At 46.8% G+C, this 26,261-nt stretch overlaps 1 protein-coding gene across 2 annotated transcripts in view; it reads right to left on the minus strand.

Annotated features, from left to right (window-relative positions):
• Nucleotides 1–26,261, minus strand: part of CDH22 (cadherin 22) — a 164,764-nt gene that overhangs the window by 87,549 nt on the left and 50,954 nt on the right. For both annotated transcript variants that reach the window (XM_060190931.1, XM_007533075.3), the window contains exon 2: nt 5,117–5,627. In XM_060190931.1, coding sequence (XP_060046914.1) covers nt 5,117–5,368 — 252 coding nt within the window. In that variant the 5' untranslated portion in view covers nt 5,369–5,627. The remainder of the gene's footprint in view (nt 1–5,116; nt 5,628–26,261) is intronic.

The raw sequence follows: 26,261 nt of genomic DNA on the forward strand, positions 1-26,261 counted from the left end.
GGGGGTGGGGGTGGGGATTGGGAGAGTAAAATGTGTCTGCAATGCAGATGGAAGCATGAGATTGTGAGCTCCTTGAGGACCAAGCACATATGGTCGTTCGCTTCCATTTCCCCAGCTCCCAACACAGGGCACTGCACCAAACATACTGAATAAATGAATACTCAGATCTGCAACTGTCATTAGCATTCTCCAGTTGTCCTCTTGGAATGTCTGGAAGTTACTGTTTAGTTCCACGCACATCTGAGGGAGACTATGCGGGTTTGGGGGAGTCACTGGGAAATTATATTGCCCCCAGGCACTGTTCTAGGCCTGTCACTGATAACTCCTAATGGCCTTGTGAACTGGAGAGAGTGTTCTCTCCCCATTGTACAGACTAGCAAACTGAGGTTTAGAAAGGGCTCATATCCCTTCTAGAATCACAGGGCCAACAAGAGGCAACACCAAGACCTGAGTGACTCCACTGTCACTGCATTGAGCCTGGACAACCCCAGTGGACAGTCCCCCTTCTCTACCTCCAATCACACTCAAACAACATGAAAACCATAAGAGTGATGGCGCTTAGTCCAGGTGGGGGGCTGGAAAATGGGATTTACGAGGCCATTAATTACTTCCTCCTAATTAAATCAAAATTAAATGCAAGCAGAGTTATGTTTTCCTTATTAAAGACAATTAAACGGACAGTGAGGCTACACAAATAAAAATGAGTCTAGGGTTTAAACAGAAAGCAAATCAAATCCAAAGCCTCCCCCAGAATGAGGGGTCTGTTCATGACTATGCTACTCGTAAACCAGGAGTTCATCAATTTTCTTTAAATATTAGCAACTTAATTAAAGCTGCTCTCCTCCCCACTTTAATCCTGCCGTATATCTAAAATAGATCTCACTGCCCACAGGAGTTGGTCATAAGTGCTGACCCCATAATTCTATCTTTAAAAAAATTAAAAATCCTACAAAATCCACATCCAGCTGACAGCAGCCTCAGGGGAAATTACAGTTCAGAAAAGGGATTAGTCAAAGTAGCCAAATTGTATGGAAATGCTGGAGGGTGGCTTCCAGGGTGGATGCTGTGGGAAGGTGAGGTGAAGAGGTGGACCAGGCTGAGGAGGGGGACAGGCCTGCAGAGGGAGTTGCTGGTGTGTGGCCACAGCAACCTGGGGGCCCACAGTTCCGGAGGGTGTGGACAGGAACCTGGTGGTGAGTGATAGAGGAGGCGATGGTAAAATAGGTTACTGTCGTTGAGTGCCTGGGGTTCACTCTGCGGATGGGGCTGTTGCTAAGCTACCTTTGGAATTCGACAAGGACGGATGCTCAGAGCAGCTCCCTGGAGTGGGGGGGGGGGGGGGGGACCAGGAAGCATGAATTAACTGAAACCAGGAGAAGTCCTTTCTCCCTGAAGAGCCAGAGAGTGTGATGGGAGTGTGCATGCATGTGTGTCTTCATGCCTGTGTGCACACAGTCGCTTGTACCTGCATGGAACTCAGCGGGAGAGGGGACAAGTGGTTTTTCAAAGCCCAAGCTGGTGCTTTTGATGAGAGAGTAACCATCTCCCCCTGACTTTGTGGTGAGAAACTAAGATGTTCGTTGTGTTGCCAAGCAGGCTTTTGGGATTTGGAGCATAGGGTCACAGTATCCGTGCGGGTGGTAGACTGGGGTAGCAGACTTAAAAGGCAAAAGCCTGTAATGTGAGTCCATACTCCCAGAAGGTTAAAGAATAGGAAAGCTATCAGGGGAGGGGATGGGATACAGAGTTCTGGTGGTGGGAATTGTGTGAAGTTATAACCCTCTTATCCTATGGTTTAATCAGTGTTTCTTTTTTATAAATAAAAAATAAATTAGAAAAAAAAAAAAAGCTAAGCCAGGAGCACATGCCAGGAGCCAGGGCTGCTTCTAGCTTCTTGATAGATGCTAACTGGTTGAGCTGTCATCACAACCCTTTGAGGAAGTGCTAGGGACAGTCTCACTCAACAGATGAAGAAATTGAAGCATGGAGTGGTCAAATAATGTGTCCCATAGGCAGAAAGTAAGCAGCAGAACTAGGCTCTGAGCCCGGGTAGCCTGGCTCCAGCTGCCCCCCTAAGCTATTCACTACAGCACTTCTCATAAGAAAGGGCACTTTGGGCACATGTTTGCAAGAGATAAAAACTTCTCTTTCCTCCTGCTATAGAATGCTTCTCTGGATGAGATCGGGGGCTCTAGGTGAAGATGATGGAGGGGAGGGTAGTACAGCTATGACAGTGGTAGAGCTGCTATGAAAGGTGATATGAGAAAATGAGAGACCCCTGCACAACCTTCACCCTAGCATACTGGAGGATGGTGGTCTAGTGGATTGGGTTTGGAGATGATGGTCTCTCAGGTTGATTCTGTCACTCTGGTATGATGTTCTTTGCCTCTAGCCTCAGTTTCACCATCTCATAAAGAAGAAACTAACCAGGGCCCATCTATAGCTGATGGAATGGGTGGAGCTGAGTTCATGCTGTTGAGATGATAATGACCAAGAGGATGTAGATGCAAGTGATGAGTCAGCCATTGGTTACTCTTCTCTCTTTAGGAAGTAGATGCTGGGAAGCCGTGGAATGAGAACCCCACTCCTGGGCAGATATCAGGGCTAAGGAGCCTGAGCCCACCATAGTCTTTCTTTTCTTCCCCCACCACCACCCCCCCCCCTCTGGTTTTCTTGGACCAAAGTCTTTCTCCTAAGCCTGGAGGTTCAAAAAAATCTGGAAACTTGCACTGGCACAGGTCTGCTCCACACACAGGCTCAAATTCTAACTAAGCCACTTGCCCACTCTGTGGTCTTCCCTCTCTGAACTTCAGTTTCCTCCTCCACACAAATATTTCTACCTTGCATTTTAATGGTTCCGTGGAATAATGATAAGAGCAACAGTTTGACAATAGTAATGATAACAGCAACAATAAAAACAAAGAAGCAGGGAGATGGCTCACATCTTACCATGCATGAGGCCCTGGGCCTGAGCCCCTCCCCGGTGACCACATGGGAGTATTATGCATAAGGAGAAGCTCCATAAACAGTAAAGAAGTGCCGTTTCTCTCCCCCTTCCTCTCTCCCTCTATCTGGTGAAAAATAAAATAGTCTTCCAGGAGCAGTGGGATTGCACAGGCATGAAGTCCCAGTGAAATTCTGGTGGCAAAAAAAGGAAAAAGAAAGAAAAGCAACCATGCTATGGAAAGTATGTGTGCTCCATTTTGTTCTTTAATCCTTTCAACAACCTTAGGGAGTGGGCTCTCTTAGCCCTATTTTTAGAGAGGAAGAGACTGAAGTCCAGGAAACTGAAGTCACTTGTGTAAGGGAATAATGGGTTGACAGAACCAGGTCTTAAATTCAGATGTGTCTGGCTCCAAAGCCTGCATTCTTGGTTACTTTGCCATTGACTGCTGCTTAACTGGCATCAGTTCATTCCTCTCTTTCTTTCTCACCCCAGATCACTTTCACCCCCAACACTGCCATGGCTGGGAGTCAGAAGTCCTAGGCTCCACTATTAGTTTGTGACCTTGAGCAAGGACGTTATTTCTCTGAGCTCTGGCTGGCAAATTGTTGCTTTGATCAGTTGTGGGGATCAACTTCAGTCACATGCAGAGAGGGGAAAGTATCTAAGGAGCAAGAATAACTCTCTGGAAGAGAGAAATTATGTGTTTCTTGCCAGGCAAACACAAAGGCATCCATTAAGACTTTCCTCCCTTCCTTGTCAAGGGTGCTGATCTCTGAGCCTTTGAAGCGAGCATATCTCTTGCTTTCCCAATTCTCAGACTCCTTTAAACACAGAAAACTCCAATTGCCTCCATGCTCCATTTCTGTTAATCAAGACTTCCTGAAAGTTGAGGCCCAGCTTTTCATCTTCTATAAGCACCTCCACCTCAATATCTCAATTATGGACAAGTTTCTAAATAAGACAGGCTCCTTCAACTCTCCACAACTGCATAAGCTAAGTCCCCTTCTTTGCCTGATGAACTCCTACTAGCACATCAAAACCCAGTTCAGGTGTTTCTTCCCCCCTCCAACACCAGCCAACAGATACTATTTACTGAATGCCTACTCAGTGCCTACTGCTGACTTGTGAAGCTTTTTATGCACCAAGATATCTTTGTCACTCGGGGGAGCCTCCAAATAGCAGAGACTGGATCTTACTTGCCTCTGCCTATCAAGCACTACACCTGGGCCCCCTGAGGAGCTCAGGAATTAAATGAGTGAACAAAAGTCTTTCTCAGCTCCTTATACTCCACAGGCATAGGCCTTCAGCCAGATTAACCAATATTAACTGGGAGAGTTGGAGAAAGTAGCATCCATCCATTCATTCATTCATTCACCCATCTGAGTAACAGTTTGTGAGCCATGTTTGTGTTAGGCCCTTGGGATTTAATAGTGAGCAAAACAAATACGGTCTAGTAAGAAAGACATACACTAATTAAATAATCAAACAAACACATGCATAATTAAGCGTTATGAAGGAAAGACACAGGAACTTCAGATGGTGCATACTTGGGGAATAGACAGGCACACAGAGGGGTAGCCTGCCTGGCGTGGTCAGAAACGGCTTCTCTGAGGAAGTAGCATTGGCAAAGAGACCTGCAAGTTTCCAGTAATCAACAGCATGAACAGGAGGGAGCAGCACAGGGGAAGGAAGCACCTACACAGAGAGGCAGTAGAGGGGTGCATCTGGGGACCATCTGAAGGGCCAAGGCTGAAAGTCAGAGAGCAAGGCAGAAGGTGAAGCCGGAAGAGGAGCCAGATCTTTGCAGACAAGGGGATGGACTTGGCTTGACCCCAAGTGCATGGAGAAACTACTGAAGAATTTTAAACAGAACAGGAGAGCATGTGTATTCTGCCATTAGATTTCCACATCTGTTTCCATAGTCTAAGTGTATCTGGTTGGAAGATTGCTTTTGCCTCTTAGAACTCTATTCTAAACTGCAGAATTGAAGGAACTAGGGAAGGGATTAGAGTGGGTGGGGGGAGTGAAGGGCACAACCTTGCCCCAGGCCCCAGGGCTGGGATTTAGGTGGGTGATGAACAAGGGGCCTGGGGTGGGATGCAGAGATTCCCTAAATTTTACCCTGGCTGTGTCTGGGCCCCAGGGACCAGTGCCCGGCCTCACATTTACCTTGCCGACATACAGGGGCTCAGTGCCCGTGTACTCCTCCACCACGAAGAACTGGTTCCACACCCAACCTCGCTTCACCCGGCCGGGCCCCAGTGAGCTGTCGGGCAGAGCCCCAGGCACCAGTGTGGGCGTGCCCGCTGCCCACAGGCGGCACAGCAGTAGCGGAGGCGGCGGCATCAGCAGCAGCAGCAGCAGCAACGTGGGCAACAGCGGCCCCGCTTGGAGCCCCCAGCCATCGGGCCTCCGCCTCATGCTTCGCCTGAGCGGGCCGACCCCAGGAGCAAGAACAGCAGGCACCCGGGGCGTAGCTGCTCAGTGCCACGACGGGGCGGCGCCGCGTCACATGGTGGTCTTCAGCCTGGCTGGAGGGGAGGGGGCGCAGCCACCCCCTGGGCCCCCGCCCGAGCCCCCCTGCAGCGGGATCAGCAGGTGGCGCTTCTGCAGCTCCTTGGTCCACCACACGCCATGGTCCCCGCTGATCCTCGGAGGAGTGGGGGCCCAGGCCAGGAGCCTAGGAGAGAAACAAGACCACATCAGAGGAGGCTCTCTGTTAGGGGAGACAGGTCGTGTCTGCCTTTCCTCTTAGGTACTTTGTGCTTGACACAGAGAGAAGACTGTGCCCCAAACAGGGTACATAGTCTAGAAGGTCTTGGCTGCCCCAAGCCCCAGTGCTCCCTTTCATCTCTCATCACTCGCCTCTTCCCCTCCCACACTCTCCCAGTCTCTCCTCAAGCTCCTTCCAAGGGACCTCTCCACCCTTTCCCAGGCCCACTCACAGGAGCAGAGCTCTGGGGGAAGTAGGCTCCCTGCACCTAGATATCTAGCCTTCATGTACAGCCCCTAGAAATGCCCCCAGCTAAGGAGCAGACCTTCCTATAAGGGGTATTCAAGCAACACCCAGCCTTATACCCACCACTCCAGCTTCCCACTGCAGCAGAGAGGGGCCATTCCATCCAAAACAGGATCCTTTGGAAGGTCATCTGCTCTCAGACCAGTCTTGCTGCCCCCCCCCCCCTTCCAGGAGTGGGGCACTGAGTCCCCAAATGCACTGCTGGGCATACATTTCACTTTGAACAACCTCTGAGCTTGTCTTTGGTGTTTCTGCACATCCTCCTCCCTGCATTCCTCCCCCCCCCCAAAAAAAAAAAAAAAAAAAAAAAAAAACCTTTCCTTCCCATATCTGAGACACTTCTCTCCCCTCCTGGTCCAGCACTGCCATCTCTAGATCAATTCATCTCTCCTCCCCTCCCCCTCTATCAGATCCTGCTTTCAGCAAGAAAGGATCTGAGGGACTAACTCCTACTCAAGCCATAATGATGAATAATGGTTTAATGTGGGTGTTTACAGGGGACAGCAATGCTGCTTTAATGGAGGAATTTCAAGCACCAAGAAGAGTGAGCTGAGGTGAGGGGCTCGGTCCCTACCCCTGCTGGTCCCAAGCCCAGTTCAGCTCAGGTCAACAAGTCAGCTCCTCTGAGCTTCCACACTGTGCCAGATTTGAGTGGGATGCTAGGACAAAGATATATCAGCTTACTCAGTTTCCATTTCATTCTGCAGGGCAGGAGACAGACTCAAATGCCAGGTGGCAGGTAATCAGGACTATAAAAGCAGGTGCAACCGGAGAACTTCAGGGCTAAGACAAGGGAGAGGACCAGCTATCTGGAAATGGAAGGCGGTAGGAGGGAATCAGGGCTACTTCTTGAGGAGAGGACATCTCAACTGGTAGGAAAACAGGATAGGCATTCTGGCAGAGGAGGCAGGCTGGCTGCAGGTAGACTGGAGATAGTCTGGCTAGTTTAGGGAGTTACATTGAGGAACATGAGGTGTGTGGCTGGGAACACTTGGGAGGGCCTCATCTGGTGCTTGCAGACAAAGGAAAAAGAAGGAATGTTTGGGGTGGAAGAAAGGCAGATTGATTCCTCTGACAAAGTGAGCAGATCTTCTACCTTTCAGTCACTACCTCCTATCAGTTGCAACTGTGGAGATTAGTGTCTTAGGGCCTGTTTTGCAGGCACTTGACTCCTCAGTGCTTTTTCCTCATATTGGTTCCAGAATCTCTTTATGAGAGAGCTTTCAGGGCAAGAAAGGAGTCATCTGTTGGAAAGCGGGGTTATGGTGGTGGTGGTGGGGTTAAGTTGCATTTCAGGGCAAGAATGAGAAAATATCAATAGCTTCCATAGAGAAGAAGGGGGTGGTGGTGTCCTGAATTATACTGAAGGTCAGGAAGACAGGTGATTCTACTGTGAGCATCCCTGCAAGCCCTTCCCTTCCTTCCATTCTGTGGGGTTTGGGCAACACCTCTTGAAGCAGGGGATGTTGGTAGACCCTCCCCCATCCTGGTGGACTGGCTCAGCAGGCCAAGGCTGTGCTACTGCCTCTGGGGATCCGGCTTTGATTCCCCACATTATGGCCTGGGCTGGTCGTAATGAGGCTGGAGTTATGGGTGAGGAGAAGGCGCTGCTCCGAAGCCTTCATTTCCTGGAGCTTATAACTTCCCTGCATGCTGCCACAGGAACTGTTCCCCCGACTCCATCAGCAGTTTTAGGGCCCATCACAGCCCTGCAGAGATGCAGAGGGAAGGAGCCAAAGGGAGAGTGGGTTTGAGGGGACTGTGGGGTTAACTTTGGGGAGGACTGAGAGGGGAAAGGAAGGAAGAAAAAAGAAGATCCCCCCTATTGTTTGCTGGCACCCCACATCCTTTTCTTTTGCTTCCTTCCCTTTGTCCTTTCTTCCTTTCCTGTTTTTCTTCCTAGTACCTTTTACAAGGGCATACAATAAGATTTGATCATTCATTCACCATACATTAGCATCTACTAAAAGTAAAGAGACAGAAATGTATCTCATCCATTCATTCAAGATGCTGTGTTTAAACTCATTTCTCTGTGTAAGAGAGCAAGATGCAATCAGCTACTCATCCATGTGTCTGGAGAGAGTGGCAATCTCCTGGTTATTCACTTACTCTTTCTGTGTTTACCATCACCTCACTGATGCCAGTCCATGTGCAGAGCTCTAGGGACAAAGCAATATACAAAATAAAGTCCAGATCCTCATGGAGCTGACCTTCTGGTAATAAAGCAATGATACCTACAGCATAATTTCAGAGAGTGATTAAGTGTTAAGAAAAAAAACACAAAGCATGAGGTGTGGGAGGATGTCAGATGGCTGGGGTAGGTAAGTTATTTTATTATGGATGGGGTATCTGGTAGAACCTTCCAGAGGAGATGAGGGTTGGCTGATTTGGATTAGTCAGGCACCAGATGATTCCACATGAAAGGAAGAATATGTGCAAAGGTCTCGAGGTTGACACAAGCTAGAGAACAGCAAGAAGGCCACTGTTGTTGCTACTGCTGCTACAGAGAAAGGGGTGGCTAGAAGTAAGCCAGGAAATGGGGATCAGGACTAGATCAGGCAGGACCTGGAGGAGGACACATCAGTTTCCATTTTATTCTACGTATTTGGAGAAGCTCCTGAAGGAATTTTATCTGGTAACAAACACAGGCAGAACCAGGAGATAGCTTACCTGGTAGGGCACACACCTTATCATGTGCCAGTACCTAGGTTTAAGTCCTGACACTACATGGGAGCACTGTGGACAACACTGGGGGAAGCTCCACAAATGATGGAGGAGTGCTGTGATGTTTCTCCTCTGTCTGAAATTTTAAAAAGTATGAATAAAGTGGCCTGGGAGTAGTGGAGTCATGCATGCATAAGACTCCATCCTGCATAAATAAAGGAACAAATAAATCACAGGAGATGGGTGATCTCTCACCTGTAGAAGGTCTAGATCAGTGAGTTGCATGGTAGGGGTGGCATAATAAAGACAGTGATACTTTTTAAAATTTTTAAAATCATATTTATTTATTTATTTATTAGACATAGCCAGAAACCAAGAGGGTAGGGGGAGATACAAAGGGAGAGAGAGGGAGTCAGGCAGTAGCACAGCAGGTTAAGTGCAGGTGGCGTGAAGTGCAAGGACCAGCATAAGGATCCCAGTTCCAGCCCCCGGCTTCCCACCTGCAGGGGAGTCACTTCATAAGCGGTTAAGCAGGTCTATAGGTGTCTGTCATTCTCTCCCCTTCTCTGTCTTCCCCTCCTCTTTCCATTTCTCTCTGTCCTATCCAACAACATCAATAACAACTACAACAATAAAAAACAAGGGCAACAAAAGGGAATAAATAAATATTTTTTAAAAAAAAAGAAAAGAAAGGGAAAGAGAGATACCTGCAGTACTGCTTCACCACTCACAAAGCTTTCCTCCTGCATGTGGGGACTGGGGGCTTGAACCTGAGATTTTATGTATTATAATAAGTGTGCTCAACCAGGTGTGCCACCACTCAGCCCCTAATGACACTTTTTCCCCCCTCCAAGGTTATCATTGGGGCTCAGTGCCAGCACTACAAATCCACTGCTCCTGGTGTCCATTTTTTTCTTTTTTCCTATTTTATTAGATAGGACAGATAGAAATTGAGAGGGGAAGGGGGAATAGAGAGGGAGAGAGAAAGATAAACACCTGCAGACCACTGCCCGTGAAGTGTCCTCACTGCAGGTGGGGAGCGGAGGATCAAACCCAGGTCCTTGAGCATAGTACTATGTGTGCTTAACCAGGTGCAACACCACCTGGCCTTCATGAGCCAATGATACTTCAAGTCAAAATGCAGGAAGGATTTGAGCATTTGGAATTGGGGTGTTAAGGAGCAGAAGGAGCTCTCAGTGGAAGTGTTACTTCAGGGCAAAGGCTTGAGATCAAAATCCTATTTTAGAAAGGGGCAAAGCCTAGTCCAAGAGTGTTGTTTGGACAGAGGAGACAGCATAATGACTATGCAAGAAGACTTTCATTCCTAAGGCACCAAATATCTCAGGTTCAATTCTCTGCACCACTATAAGCCATAGCTGAGTTGTGCCTTGGAAGAGAGAGAGAGACAGACAGACAGAGAGAGAGAGAGAGAGAGAGAGAGAGAGACTTAACATTACATAGAAGACTTGGTCATTATTAGCCCTGAAAAGTGGTCTAGTGGATAAAGCATTGGACTCTCAAGTATGAGGTTCCAAATTTGAACCCTGGCATCATATGTGCAATGCTCTGAATCTCTCCTCTCCTCATCCTTCTCTTCCTCTTGTCTCCCCTCTTTCTTTTATCTCCCACTCCTGTTCCCTTCCCTCTCCTCTCCTCTCTACTCCCCTCTCCTCTCCCTTCCCCTTTCCTTTTCTCTCCCCTCCCTTCCTTCTCCTCTCCTCCCCCTTCCTTCTCTTTTCCCTTCCCTTTCCTTCCCTTCCCTTCCCTTCCCTTCCCTTCCCTTCCCTTCCCTTCCCTTCCCTTCCCTCTCCTCTCCTCTCCTCTCCCCTCCCCTCTCTCTTCCCTACCTTCTCTTTTCCCTTCCCTCTACTCTTCCCTTCCCCCTACCCTAAAAAGAAGGTCTTTTGCTCTCCTCTCTAATTAATGAATAAATAAATAAACTACTTGGTGAAGCTGGGTGGTGGAACACCCAGTTGAGTGCACATGAGACCATGTACGAGGGCCCAGGCTCAAGCCTCCTGTACACACCTACATGGATTCACAAATGGTGAAGCAGGCTGCAGGTGTCTCTCTTTCTCTCTTTCAATAAATAAAAATAACAAAAAAATCATTTACATGTAAAAAATGATAAAAAATAATTAAAAAAAGAATCTTGGTGATTGAGTGGACTCCTGACATGAGAACTTGAATTCTCCTTGGCACAGAGAAACTTTGAGGCTGAATGACAAAAGATGGTTGACTAGGTCCATGTAGTCCAGTGCCACGGGACACTTGGCAGCCCTTAACACCCACTGCCCCCTTGGCCTGGTTGCCTGGTGCAGGCTGTCCTGCACTGCCTTTGGGGAGGGATGCCCCATCCTCATAGCCCCTGCTTGCCCTCTCAGGCTGGGCCTTCCTACCTCATCCAACCAGGTTCTCCCTAGGCATGTTGGCTAGGTTCCCTGGCTGCCTGCCATCTCCTCAGAGTGCCTCACAGGCCTGCTAGGGCTGCTCCACATGCTTTGGTCTCTTTTCTCCTCTCCTCTCTTTCCTGCTCCAGCTGCTTCTCCTGAGTGGGCGTCAGCTATAGATCCCTGTCATGGCATTCAGTCTTTCAGCAGAGGCTGCTCTGGAGTTCTGGGTCTGCTTTCAGCTCTTCTGGGCTCTGCCATGAGATCCATGGCACCTTGGCGGCTCTCTATGGGCTGCAGGCCTTGGTCTGCCACACAGTTGCTAATCCCAAGTGGGATTGTAAATCAAGCCCTAGGTTAGTACAGTCAGTGCTGGCTTTGTGCTGTCCACTCTCTAGTCTCACTGTAATCTGTGTGCCCTCAGACTCACGTTCATGCATATGGTTCTTGGGTGTGTGCTGGAGTGTGCACACTGCAATCACACATGTCAGTGTGTGTACCTGGTACACATGCATTCACTCTGCATATATTTGAGTTTGGCTTTGTTCCGTCATAGGCACAGTGTCCTTGCCCTTGCAAGGTTCATGAGGTCCCAGACATCAAACAAGTAAATAGTGACCATGTCAGATGATAATGCTATGGAGACTATCAAAGCAGGGTGTGGGAGATGGGAAGTGCTGGTTTGGAGGATTTGCTTCCCTTTCTTTCGATCTACTGATATTATAAATGATAGTTTATACAAGGTAGTCAGGGAAGACCTTATGGTTAAGATGATATTTGAACAAGATATCTGAAGTGAGGGAAGTGGGAGCTGTGCACATAGCTGGGAGAAAAAAAGTTCTAGGCAGAGGAAACAGTGAGTGCAAAGGTCCTGAGGTCAATATATGTCTCTGTGCAGGAGAAATAGCAAGGTGACCAGTGTTGCTGAAATGGGGTGAGTACAGAGAGGTATAGCAGGCTAAGTCAGAGCTATGGAGGTGGTGGGGTAGAGCTTGCTGTGTCTCCTGTGGGTTTAGACTATAAGGTGGATCCCCAGGACTGTTGGGCAGAGGAGTGGTATGATCTGATTTATGCTTTTAAAAGATCACTCTGGGGGCTCTGAGATATCTCATGCAGTATAGTACCTGCCTTACCATGCAGAGGCCCTAGGTATAAGTCCTGGTAGCAAACAGGAGCATCACAGCACTAAGGGAAGCTCCACAGATGGTGGGGCAAGGCTGTGCTGCCTTGTATAACTCCCCTCCCACCCCACACCTGTGAAATAAAATATGAAAAGAACCAGCCTGGGAAAGGTAGAATCATGTGTGTGTGAGACTATCAGTGCCACTAAATAAAGATAAATAAATAAATAAATAAAATACCACTCTGGCTGGTTCCTGGGTTCAAAATGGAGAGAAGCTGAGGCCGGGATATATGATTAGTGAAGCAATCCAAAAGTGATTTTTTTTTTGTTTGCCTCCCGGGTTATTGCTGGGGCTTGTTGCTTGCACTACTGCTCCTGGAGGCTATTTTTCCCATTTTGTTGTTATTGTTGTTATTGCTATTGTTGTTGTTGGATAGAACAGAGATAAATCCAGAGAGGTGGGGGAGACAGAGAGGGGGAAAGAAAGATAGACACCTGCAGACCTGCTTTACTGCTTGTGAAATGACCTCCCCCACACAGGTGGGGAGCCGGGGACTCAAGTATGCTGGTCTTACATTTCACGCCATGTACGTTTAACCCAATGCACTACTGCCCTGACCCCCAGAAGTAAATTTTTATTTATTTATTATTTATTGTATAGAGACAGAGAGGAGTCAAGAAGGAAGGGGTAGATAGAGAGGGTGCTGCAATACTGCTTCACCACTCATAAAACATCCCCCCTGAAGGTGGGTACTTGGGGAGGATTGAATCTAGGTCCCTGTGCATTGTAATATGTGTACTTATCTGGTGAACCACCACTTCATCTTGAATTTCCTTCTTTAACTCCTTCTCTACTTTGCCACACACACACATACACACACACACACACACACACACACACCTGACAAAGCCAAGCACAGAGCTGGACCCTGAGAGGGATTCAGGAGAAGACTGTCTCAGATAGGGCTTGGGAGTTGCCTGGGCAACATAACCTTTCCTTCTCACTAAAGAGTTGCCAGTCTTGATAATCTGTTATGGCCCCATCAATGTTCACCGCCATGGCCCACACTGTGATCTAGCGCTGGGGCTGGGTAACCTACATATCCTTTCTTGATTTCTCAGTGTCCTGGTGCCACTGCTGCCAAGGTTGTATGACTGCCAGTTCAGTGATTCCAGGTCCTCTTTTGTCTTATGACTGTCTCCTTGGGGACAGAATGACTGCAGTATCCCTCAGACAGGACAGAGCAAGGGACTCTAGATTTTTGTGGTGCAACCTTGGGCTTCTTGCCCTATCTCCTGAATAAAATTCTTGATAGCTTTCTAGCCCTTTCTCTTGGATAGAATCTAAAGCTCACGGGGCCCAACATCATAGAGTTCAAAGCCAAACTGGGTTTAGAGTCCTATTCCCATTGCTTTACTACAGGTGTGACCTTGGCAATTTTCTGCATTTCTCTAAACCTCAGTTTTCTCACCTTAAATATGAAAGTAGTGCTTACCTCCTAGGGCCAATATGATGAATAAAATGAAGTTATGCATGTAAACAGATCCACAGTATTTGGTAATAAATGTTGGCAAATCAAACAATAATAACTATTGTCATTTCTGGTCATCTGACAAATACTACAAATCCCTAGTAGCTAGAAAACATATTGACAAGGTAATAGGGGTTCACAGATATTTGCTCCCTCATTCACTCATTTCTGTGTTTATTTAACAATCATTGTTTGGATATGAATGTATCTTGTTCCAATAAGAGTGAACGCTTGTATAGAGTAAGGGTGCTAGGGTCCTCTTACTTTAGTGCTAAGCTGGTACTTGGTGATATGTGGGTCAAAAAGGGGTTGGCTTAAAAAAAGAAGGGGAGGTAATAGCATAAATAGCTCATTCAATTGTTCATTCATTGATTCATTCTCTCCCTCCACCCCTTCCTCCACCTGTCTTTACATGTACAAGTCCTGTCTCCATGCTCACCTCACTTCCATGTCGTCCCATGAAAGTACTGCTTTGTGGTCTGGCTCCAGTCTGCCCTTTCTGAGTCCCAAGGGCACTGTGCCCGGTGGGTCCTGAGCCCAGCTCTATGAGTTTGGCTGCTATTTTCTTGGGAGAGGGTGTTATTTCTAGCAGCTCAACATTCTCCCTCCAGGCCAGAATGGCTTCTAAGGTGATGTAGGAGCTGGTGATGCATGAAGGGGTACCCTCTCATGAACCCCCACTCCCTAGGTAGAAGGCACAGTTGTACCATCAAAAAGGCCAGTTACTGCCCCAGACTGTTCTCTATATGCATAAGCAGGTATACCTGAGTACATGTGCATTTTTATCATTGTGCACTGCATTCAGCACCTAGGACAGCTCTCTGAGTAGCCCTTTAGAAATGTAAGAGACTCACCTTCACTTGGTTCCTGTGTGTCTCAGTTACCGAATGTGAGTGAGTGGATGAAAAACTGCATGTGTGGATGAATGGATGAAGGAGAGGATAGGTGGTGGGTTGCCCGGTTACAGCCATACCACCTCTCACAGATTGCCCTGTTATGGCATTGTTTTCTCTCCTTGTTCTATTTATTGATTCATCAAATACTTATTGGGCATCTACTATATGCTGGGCAATGTGCTAGAGATAAAGGGTGTAGCAGTGGAAAGTCAAAATTCCTGTCCTCATGACCTTCCATTCTCTCTGTGTGAGAATTGTGTGGAGGCCAGGCAGTGGTTAAGTGCTCACATTACAATGCAAAAGGACCCAGGTTCAAGCCCCTGGTCCCCACCTGCAGGAGGGAAGCAGGGCTGAAGGTGTCTCTCTGTTTCTCTCCCTATCTCCCCCTCCCATCTCAATTTCTCTGTCTCTGTCTAATAATGAACAAATAAAAAGATTTAAAAAGAAAATAAAAAGACTGAAAGATTCCAAAGAAAAGTGGAAACCCCCCTTTGGATAAAAAAAAAAAAAAAAAGAATGTGTGTGTAAGGAGGAGAGATACATTAATCAATAACCTCAACTAGTAAATGCATGATTACTAACATGATCAAGTTCTACAAAGAGAAAATACAGGGAACCCCACATTTAGCAGGACCCGTTTAACATTAGGGATGGGTGGGGACAGTGAGGGACTAGTCTCTGAGAAAAAGGCATTTGAGCTGAAAATGAAAAGGCAGAGGTGAATATGGGATGATCTCACTCTCAGGCAGAAGTTGAAAAACAAGATCAGAAACAAAAACACAAGTGGAACCTGAAATGTAATTGGCATATCGCACCAAAGTAAAAGACTCTGGGGTGGGTGGGTGGGGAGAATACAGATCCATGAAGGATGATAAATGACATAGTGGGGGTTGTATTATTAAATGGGAAACTGGGGAATGTTATGCATGAACAAACTATTGTATTTACTGTTGAATGTAAAACATTAATTCCCCAATAAAGAAATAAATTTTAAAAAAAGAAAAGAAAAGGCAGAGGTGACAGAATGTAGAAAGTCACACTCAAGAGGCTGACCCTTCCACAGCATGTACGGAAAGTGAGGAAATAGCCAAAAAGGGGGCTGAAGGAGATTAGATTTTGACTTGAGTGCAATGGGGAGGCATTAAAGAGTTTTCAGTAGAGAAGATGTGGTCAAGATGGGTGTTTTAAAGATCATCGTCCTTGTCACCAAAAGGTTGCCTATGGATTGCAGGACTGAATGTAGAGGCCCAGAGAGGAGGTGGAGGTATTCTTAGGGTGAGAGATAGTGGTGGTGGCTCAGACGAGGGAGGCCACTGTGTATTAGAGAAATAGTGATAGGTCTCAAATTTGTAGAAAACAAATGGATCAGACTTGGTGATGGATCAGACATGGGGAATGAGGGAGGTAGAGACATCAAGAATAACTCCCTGACTTTGATTTTGTCTTAGTTTACATTTATTGATCACCTAATAAAAACCAGGCATTGTTCTCACACCTTGAGTGCATGACTTTGATTATTTCTTATAATAATCCCATAAAATAAGTTTTCACCATCCTGTCATCATCTTATTCCACTCTTATGGGAATGCTAGGCAACTGGACACTGTGGGGTTGGTTCCAAAGCAGAACAACCTTATTGGGTCAAAGGAAGAGAGAAGAAAGAGAGAGGCAAGTTGCACATACTTAACTGATCCTGAATCACAGAGAAGGAGGATAGGTAACATGTACAGAGTATTAACTGTGTGCCAGGCTTGGTGCCATCAATTAGCTAATAATAAGAGGGGACAGCACTTGGTTTCATGCAGAGGACTTCATAGTAACATCTGATAGCATTCTTAAAACAACTATCTTTGAAATTCCTATGACAAAAAAAAAAGGCAGTGGTTCTGAGAGGTTGAGGAACTTATCCAAGGTGATATGGGCAAAGAGGTGCCTGGTTCTGCTAGGGAGGAAGAAATGACAAGGTGCACTTGACTCTGAGCATGAACCATGTCCTGGCCCTTTCTCCTTAACTGCTTCTTTCTACTCAAAGTCTGACCTCCCATGCTGCAAGTTGTGAACACACAGGTGGTACACACACACACACACACACACACACACACACACACACACACACACACCTTGGTTGTCATTGCTTACCTGCCCAGGGGTAGCCCACCCAGACCCTCCACCCTAGATGCCCCAGACTATACCTGACTCCCCGCCCCACCCCTGCCCTGCCTCTGCCTTGCCCGCCTGCTGGTGCCGCAGGCAGAGCCCGCTGTACATCATGTTGACAGTAGAAATTACATCTCGAGCTGCTGTTTTACACCGCACCCTGTCAGAACTCACCGCAGCCCAGTGATCAGGACAAATTGAATACCATCCTGGCCGTGTCAATATTTATTCCATTTTACAAACATGGCCGAATGGGGGTGTGGAGCGAGGCAGGGTCCTACTGTAGTGTCAGCCAGGCAGAACCCCAGGAGGTCCTTCTCCCCTGAAGGCCCCAGATGCCTCCTGCACCCTTTCTCCCCCACTTCCCCCTCTTCCCTTTGAACTTTCTGTTATCAGTTAAAATTGAGAAATTCAGCATTTCTACTGCAAAATGCATAAATGATAAATGCAGAGTTTAACAAATAATTATAGAGCCATCCTCATGGACCCACCATTTGATCAAAATATTGAAAATCATCTAATTTCTTCTCTTCTTTAGAAGTCTCCCCACTATGCTCTTTCTGGACCATAACCCACTCTTCCCTTCCACCTGCCTTTTATGATAATCAGTTCCTTGCCTTTCATATATATATATACTGATTACACATTCCCAGAGTCTTAATTTAGCTTTGCTTGCTTTTGAGCTTGACGTAGATGAAAATCACACTGCATACACTCTTTTACATCTTATTTGCATTATGTGACTGAGACTCAGCTTTGTTCTAGTATGTTTTCTTTTTAACCACTGTGTAATATTCCATGATGTGAGTATACTATAGCTTGTAAACCCATTATCTTCATGCTTCTCTTTTCCTCCTCTTTCCCCGTTTGTTTTGCTTGTCCTTCTAGTTAGACTCTTCCTTCCTTTCTGCCTTCTTCACCTCCACTAAGCCTCTCTGTCTGTCTGCTATGCCTGCAAGAAGACATACACAGATCTGGCCCAGTTCCTCCATCTTTTTTCCCCCCCTTTTTATTGCCCTTGTTGTAGCTTCGTTGTGGTTATTATTATTGCCCTTGTTGACGCAATTCGTTGTTGGATAGGACAGAGAGAAATGGAGAGAGAAGGGGAAGACAGAGAAGGGGAGAGAAAGATAGACACCTGCAGACCTGCTTCACCGCCTGTGAAGCGACTCCCCTGCAGGTGGGGAGCCGGGGGCTTGAACCAGGATCCTTATGCCGGTCCCTGCGCTTTGCGCCACATGCGCTTAACCCACTGCGCCACCGCCCGACCCCCCCAGTTCCTCCATCTTATCTGTGTCCACAGTGAGATACCTGGCTGCAGTGAGAGAAGGGCTTCCTCCAGACCTTGAGTCTGTTGAAACTTGTATGCTGCAGAGAATCTTCTGGGGAGAAGATCAGAGTCCCTGGTGGAATTGCAGGGTGCAGCTATTTGGAGGGATGCATGGATGAGTGAGGATCAGGGAAGGAAACCCAGGAGATGGGGGATCCTCACTTGTGCTCATTCTAGGAGCACTACTCTAGAGCCTAGCACTGGGGCTCACTCATGTCACCACAAAGGAAACTGGAAGGATGATGGGGGGTTGGGGGTGGCTCCAAGAGCCATCAGAGAGCCAGAGAACCCACTTGGATACTCCTGCAGCACATGTGACAGTTGCTTTCAGTCTCTTCTAGTCTCTTCTGTCTTGGAACTGTATTGATGGTGCACATATTCAGGGTAGTTAATTTTTATTGAAACCTGTACAGATGACATTAAGGAATCTGTCCCATTGTGGTACAGGAGAAAATGCTCTAGAGTGGAAGGCAAGGTGATTAGGTTGGAGCTTGACTTTGATCCCACTCTGCTGGGTGACCGTGGACAAGTCCCCGCCCTCTCTGGGCTTCTGACCAGTGAAAGGTCAAATCATGGCTCTGGAGGCTCTTCAGAAGATCAGGCTTAAGGTTATGGCATAAAGAGTTTTTTTTTTCCCCCAAAACACAGAACACTCTTCCAGGTCTCAAAAGTATTTGATTCAGTAGCCAAGATAATAGTACTAAGAAGTGTTATTTATAGGGTGACTTTTTTTTCTTTCTATTTTAACGATAGTAGTGCTCAGCTCTGGCTTATGGTGGTGCTGGGGATTGAACCTGGGACACTGGAGTCTCAAGCATGAGAGTCTTTTTGCATGACCATTATGTTATCTCCCTAGTCCAATATAGGGCACCTCTTACGTGCCAAGACTCATGTATTTGATGAGATGAATGTAAGTGGCTGTATTTACTTGCCACTATGCTAAGTGTTTTGCATGAACTACATTGTCCGATCTGTGGCCCAGCCAACTCTCTCTTCTTAGGTTATGGATGAAGAAACTGGGACACAGAGAAGTGAAATCACATGCCCTTAGGTTACAAGCAGGAAAGGGGAAGTCAGCAACTGAGCTAGGATCACTTGGCTCCCAGGTCTGGGATTATGGGTTTGGTTCCCAAACAAACTGATGAGATGTAGTCTCTGGACCTGGGAAGTTGTATAACAGAGATGAACATGACACACCTACTACAGGAGCCACATCTTCCCTGTGATTCATCAAGTTGTGTGTGAAGGGCTTAGCCCCCACACAAGCAGTGTGAGCTCTTATTGCTATTGTCAGAGGCAGCCCTCACTCCACCTTCAACATGGACTTTTGTCTCTTCAGTTACTCATGAAAAATCTAGACTCCAAGAAGAGAAGAGTTACAGGCCCCAACCCTGGGAGTTTCCATATTGACATCCTGTCTCCATCAGCCCACTCTGCCCTGCACCATGTGATAGGTGAATTTCACTCCCAATTCTCTGGGCCTTCGTTGTACCATCTGTGAAGTAGAGGAACTACATTACTGGGCTGGGAGTCTTGCCCCTAATCCTTTGTGTTCTTAGATGATTTTTTTCCTTTTTAAAAATATTTATTTATTTAGTTATGTATTTATTACCAGAGCACTGCAAAGCTCTGGCTTATGGTGGTGCTAGGTGTTGTTTTCAATGGGTTATGTTGTTTTCGCCGGGCTGGCTTCACAGGCGGGTAACAGACGACCAGGGACTCATGGTTGAGCTGTAGGCAGTATCTCTTTATTCATGCAGGATGCAGCACAATCTAAGACGAGCTAAGCTAAACTCAAGTACTGTAAAAACTCACAATGCTGTCTTTATATATACTTGCCAAGTAGGGTGGAAACAGGATGTGACATAGAGAGGGTGGAGAGAAAAGTGACTGGTGACAATCAGAGTGTGACAAGGAGAGGATCAGGGTGTGACAAGGAGAGGGGGTGGAGCAAAAACATATCATGAAACAGTGGGGATTGAACCAATGCCCTGGAGGGAGGGTGGTGCTTGTTAACAGCGGTTATGTAAATAGAATGAAGTGGTTATGTAAATAGAATAGTGCTAAGCAGGGGGGATTTAAACCAAATGAAACAGAATGGGTCTCATGCATACCAACAATTCCCCCTTTCTTTTTAACTAATGGCCATTGTGGGGTGAACAGAAACCTATATCGTACAGGCGTTTTCAAAAGAACTGGCATAAGACATGGAAAACAAAATAGGCGAGCAGCAATAACGAGCGTGATGCCAAGGGGAGCTTTTCTTGCCTCAAAGGGCAAGGCCTAGCAGGCGAAAGGGCATTTCTTGCCTCTGGGAGCGCTTCATGCCTCTGGGGGCATCTCTTGCCTCAAAGGGCGTTTCCTGCCTCTGTGGGCATAACCTAATAAGGAGGGGGAGTTTTCTGCCTCTGGGGCAGAGCCTGCAGGCGAGGGGACATGGTCTATAAAGTCTCAAGGCAATTGGCTGAAGTTAGTCTTTGAGAAACACAGCAGCGTGTACCAGTAAGTCCGATGGAAGTGTCAGTCCAAAGTAGCTGACCACAGAAGAAAATGCCAAGGGATGAAACGCTGCATGTCTGTCTCGATGGGGAATGTCGGCCACCAGAATTCTGCTTTTCCATAGAAAGTGATCTTTGGAGTCTGTGAATCTGTTTCTTCAGGTCGTGCCAGGTCTCATCATTGGTTTCCGGGGGTGTGTTGTAGTCATTCCATCTTGTGGGCGATGTCAGAGAACAGGGGTCCAAATGGATTTCCAGAAATTTTCATTTGAGTAGATGCTTTTTCTTTCTTTTTTAAAAATTTTTTTATATTTATTTAATTTATTTATTCCCTTTTGTTGCCCTTGTTGTTTTTTTATTGTTGTAGTTATTATTGTTGTTGTTGTTGGATAGGACAGAGAGAAAATGGAGAGAGGAGGGGAAGACAGAGAGGAGGAGAGAAAGATAGACACCTGCAGACCTGCTTCACCACCTGTGAAGCAACTCCCCTGCAGGTGGGGAGCCGGGGTTCGAACCGGGATCCTTATGCCGGTCCTTGTGCTTTGCGCCACCTGTGCTTAACCCACTGCGCTACAGCTGGACTCCTGAGTAGATGCTTTTTCATGTGAAGACTTGACAGCTGAAATTCACTTACTTGTCAAACAAAACTTGTAGCAGATTAGAAGTTTACTATAATTGATAACTCCATTAAAATTGGAAGTCCTTTCTAGTATGATTTTAAGGCTTGTTTAAACAGTTTAAACTCAATATAATGTGGAAAGGTAAACAGAAGAACCACGGTTAAAAGCCTCAGGCATGAGAATAATTAACATAATCATTGCACTATCTGCCCCACCCATAACTCATACAGTTTTCAGGATTAAACGTTTCAGATTCATGTCAAGACGTAAAAGAGAAATCGAAAGAGGAAAAAAACCATTTTTTGGATTGTTTCTGGATGTCTCTAGAAATCATGGCTGCGTCTAGCATTTTTTTTTAAGTCAATGTCAAACAAAAATTTAGTCATTCAAATAACTCTCTTATGAAACAGATCTCACCATGTACCATTAAGAGTCCCCGGAGGGCGTCCTAGTCCAAAAAGCTCCTTGAAAGCTCCTGACTGTTCCTGCTGGATTGCTTCAGGCATCTACTTTTAAAAGCATCTTCCCATCGAAGAAAGAATCCAATCAGGAGAGTAGAACTAACCACATGTCTCCATTCTTGGGGACTGCCAGGGTACTGGAGAACACTCCTCAAATTAGAGTAGTCCTTCTCCATGGGAAACATGCGAGAAGAAGTCCAGAAAGTCCCAGGGGAAATCCCCATGCATATCCCAAGGTCTACGATCACGGTCATAAAGAACCAAACTGTGGCCCGGAGCAAAATGTAGTCCTTTTCCTCAGGAAACATGGGAGAGGGAATCCAGAAAGTCCAAGGAGAAATCTCAGTGCATTTCCCAAGCTCTATGATCCTGGTCATAAGAAACCAAAGTTCCTGGTCAGGGAACCAAAGTGTGGCCCAGAGTAAAATGTTCCAGAGACAGAGTAACTGTCTCATGATGATACAGTAGAGGCTTTGGCAAACCTCTTCATAAGTAGAAGAGAAGACCATAGTGCATAGGTAGGCAAAGTCTTCACTTATCTGGGAGTTGTGCAGGTCCAGCCCCACGTTGGGCGCCATATGTTGTTTTCGACGGGTTATGTTGTTTTCGCCGGGCTGGCTTCACGGGCGGGTAACAGACGACCAGGGACTCATGGTTGAGCTGTAGGCAGTATCTCTTTATTCATGCAGGATGCAGCACAATCTAAGACGAGCTAAGCTAAACTCAAGTACTGTAAAACTCACAATGCTGTCTTTATATATACTTGCCAAGTAGGGTGGAAACAGGATGTGATATAGAGAGGGTGGAGAGAAAAGTGACTGGTGACAATCAGAGTGTGACAAGGAGAGGATCAGGATGTGACAAGGAGAGGGGATGGAGCAAAAACATATCATGAAACAGTGGGGATTGAACCAATGCCCTGGAGGGAGGGTGGTGCTTGTTAACAGCGGTTATGTAAATAGAATGAAGTGGTTATGTAAATAGAATAGTGCTAAGCAGGGGGGATTTAAACCAAATGAAACAGAAGGGGTCTCATGCATACCAACAGCTAGGGACTGAACCTAAGACCTCAGAGCCTCAGGCATGAAAGTCTTACATAACCATATACTGTCTTCCCAGCTCTTAGATGAATTTTTCCCTCACTGAACTTCTGTCTGGAAAAGAAAGATTTGGGATCTTGTGTCAACAGTACACACTGATACAAAAAAAAAAAGCTTCTTAATGATGAAAGACCTTGGTCTGGCTCCAGGGTGGAGATTTGCCTGTATGAGGTTTACTGGGGAGAACTGTGAGGAGCTCCATGGAAGGGTGAGGGAGGCAGGACCCTGGGGAGGGAAATTTTGAAGTTTAATGCTGTCTAAGCAGAGGCCACAGTTGCTCCCTCGTGTGTGTATGTGTGTGGGGGGCATTCTGGAGCTAGGAGGCTCTGGTTTGTCCATCATTCTCTTATTGAATCCTTACAGTAGTCTTATCAAGCTGATACTAGTAGTTTGACTTCCCCCCCCCCCCCCGCCAAGTTCTGGTTTATAGTGGTACTAAGGGTTGAACTGGGCTTGGGGCCTCAGACATGACGGTCTTTTGCATAACCGCTATCTCCCCAGCCCTGGATGCTCCAGTTTGAAGCAAGGGCCCAGTCCTTTGAATCCATGCATCTAATAGACACTGGACAGGGTGGCCCTTCCCTTCCAGGGGCCAAGACCTTGGGTCAAGACATATCCCTATGGCTGAGGGCAACTGCTGACAAGGGGCTGAGCTGAGGGCTGTCACCACCAGTGTCAGAACAGTACGTTCCACTACATAAAATTTGCTGAAAAATCAGGGCCCCGACCTCAGCTCTGGAGATGACAGTAGACAAGACTCCCTGAGCCCCGGGCTTAGCCAGTCAGTCCCTGGCCCAGCTCCCAGATGTGCCCCAAGTCTGCCGCCTGCTGTGATCACAGCAGGATCAGTGCCCCAGATCTGCCTTAAAGCCAGGCCGCCACTGCCTGCCTCTCGGCTCATCTCCCACGGTTCCCCAAGGTCCCGGCGATTATGCCACTGAAAATTCTGCTTTCATCTTGTCAACCTCGCAGTAAATTACAGGCCCGGGGAGGCGTGGGCCTCCTCCTTAAACAAGATTCAATTCCACTTAGCTGCCCCCCTTCCCACCCCACACATGGGTTCCTTCCTCCCGCCACCCTGGGTTGAGGATTTATGGCCTCTCCTCACAGGCAGCTGGTAACCATGGCAAGCTCCTTAGGGAGGCTTCCGACTGGAGCCTTAGCAGCCCCAGACTCTAATGCAGCCACAGCTTCCTAGGATGGAAGAGAGGAGAGGCCCAGATGCAGAATGGGCTTCCCATGGCCAAAGCAGGGATTTTGTTGTAATCCAGCATTCAGGAGCATGTCCACATCATCTCACCTAATTTTCAAAGTCACCGTGATGCAAACACCATCCTTAACCTCCATTTCACAGATGGACAAAATGGAATCTAGGACCATGAGAGCAACTCATGGAAGTAGTTGACTCCAGGATTAGAGTACTTACAGTTCTATGGCTACTGTCCCCTAATCCAACGATTGCCTTAGAGGATCTCTTGGCAGATTTCAGGCCCTCTAAAACCCAAGCCCATCCATCTGACATCTCAATGCCCTCTTATATCTTGGTCTTTGTTCCCAGTCCTTGAGTGTTAGGGAGATCAATTACTACCTCTACAGAAGGTCTGTAATCTCTGCAATGATTAGACAGTCTCCAAATAATTAATTATGTCCAGTCACCCATTAGAAAAATTGTTCTGGTGCTCAGGGCCTCCTCTGATCCAGGTAACTCCACCCTCTTCTGTAAACTTATGTTTCATTACTATCAGTACATCTGGCTGCCTGAGGGGTCCTCCCTGCTTAGTGCCTAGGTCTGCCCTGACACACACACACTCTCTTTCTCTTTTAAAGATATTTTATTTATTTATTATATAGAGACAGAGAGAAATTGAGATGGAAGGGGGAGATAGAAAGACACTTGCAGCACTGCTTCACCACTCATAATGCTCCGTTCTCCCCACAGGTTGGTCCTGGAGTTTGAACCCACATGCCTTCATTCATGGTATACCTCTTTTGTGGTATACCACTGCCCAGCCTCAAGTCTCTCTTCTTATACCATTCCCCTTCATTCTTGCCCCAGTGTATTAGAATTTGAAATCCACTACTTCCTTCATTTTCCTTGCTATATCTTCTGCCAATTAAATTAATAAACAGCAATAGAATAGTTAACACACAAAAAATGTTTGATGTTGCCATTCTAAGCATCTCATGTAGGGAATGCACTTCATTCTTCAACCATCCAATCAGCAGGCCCATTTTGCAGAGGAGAGAAGACACAGGAAAGCCAGGTGACTTGCCCATTGTCATACAGGCAGTGTAATGTCAGATCCTGCTGCTGCTCTATGATGCCTCCCTCCGCCCCCAGGAAACCCAGCAGATGGGAGGAGCCAAAAGGAGGCAGCACTCCAAAGAGAGCAAGGATGAATACTCTGCCAAGGAAACTGGCCTGCTACTTGTGTCCTTGGGCTTGCGCTCTGATGTCAGCACCCTGACCCCATTCAAGCCTGCCCTTTGCCACTTCTGCAGCTTCTCACCCAAATGCCCTACATCTCCAGCTATGTCACTCTTTCCTACTGAACTGCAACCCTGGGCATCTGGAGGCAGACTTTGGGCCTCAGGTCCTGGTGCATCTCTACATCCCAAACTGGTAAGTGTATAATCTAGCCAAGGGACCAGTGTAGAGGGCATGTAAGAAAGGTTAGCTTTTATCTAAGGGAGTCAAGTGGTACTTCTGCAGCAGGTAACATCTGAATTGTTCCTTGGAGGACAAGTAGGGGATCACCTTGTAGAGCAAAGTTAGAAGAGAATAATGTCAGACAGAGAAAAGAAAGGGATATTGCAATTGGGTGGGGTGACATAAGGAAGAGGCTGGAAAATAAGGTTAAGCATCTAGGTGAGGGACTTGGAGATGAGAGCACTCATGATGACCTGGTTGTGCCCAAAACGGATGGGAAAGGAAACAGGGAGAGAATACTTCTCATGGGCCCTAGAAGCCCAGGCTGGGACTGCTGGGACTGCAGCTGCAGACCAGTTTGACCAAATCAGAGACTGCAAATAAGGTCTCATCTCAGGTGACAAATCAGCAGCATCAATACCAGGCCTGAGGGAGTTTTGACTTTTTTTTCTTTCCTGACAAGCAATGGAGCAAGTTGATAGGACATCATCTTCCATAATCTCCCGTCCCAGGCTGGAACAAGAAAGCAAGTCAAGCTTGGCACCTCCTTGTTCAAACCTTAATCTTCTCCTTCCTGAATTTAAAGGTATGGATTCTAGTTCATAGATTTCCTATCCCTTTCTCGAGGGAATACATCGAGTACTGGAAAGAAAAACCAGGATGTGTACTGCACAGGCTGCAGAATAGGCTAGTGAGACATGCCATCTGTATTCACCTTTATGGGAAAGGTGTGGTGTGGTGGGGAGTGAAGCTGGACCTGGACTCCTGATCCTGCTGCTGCCAGCTGTGTGATCTTGGGCAAATCACCTCACCTCTCTGAGCTTCCTTTTTCTTCTCCATGAAACAGGAAAAAATAAATCCTCCTAGGTTCATT

The sequence above is a fragment of the Erinaceus europaeus genome, chromosome 1 (genome assembly GCF_950295315.1).
Source record: "Erinaceus europaeus chromosome 1, mEriEur2.1, whole genome shotgun sequence".
NCBI lineage: Eukaryota > Metazoa > Chordata > Mammalia > Eulipotyphla > Erinaceidae > Erinaceus > Erinaceus europaeus.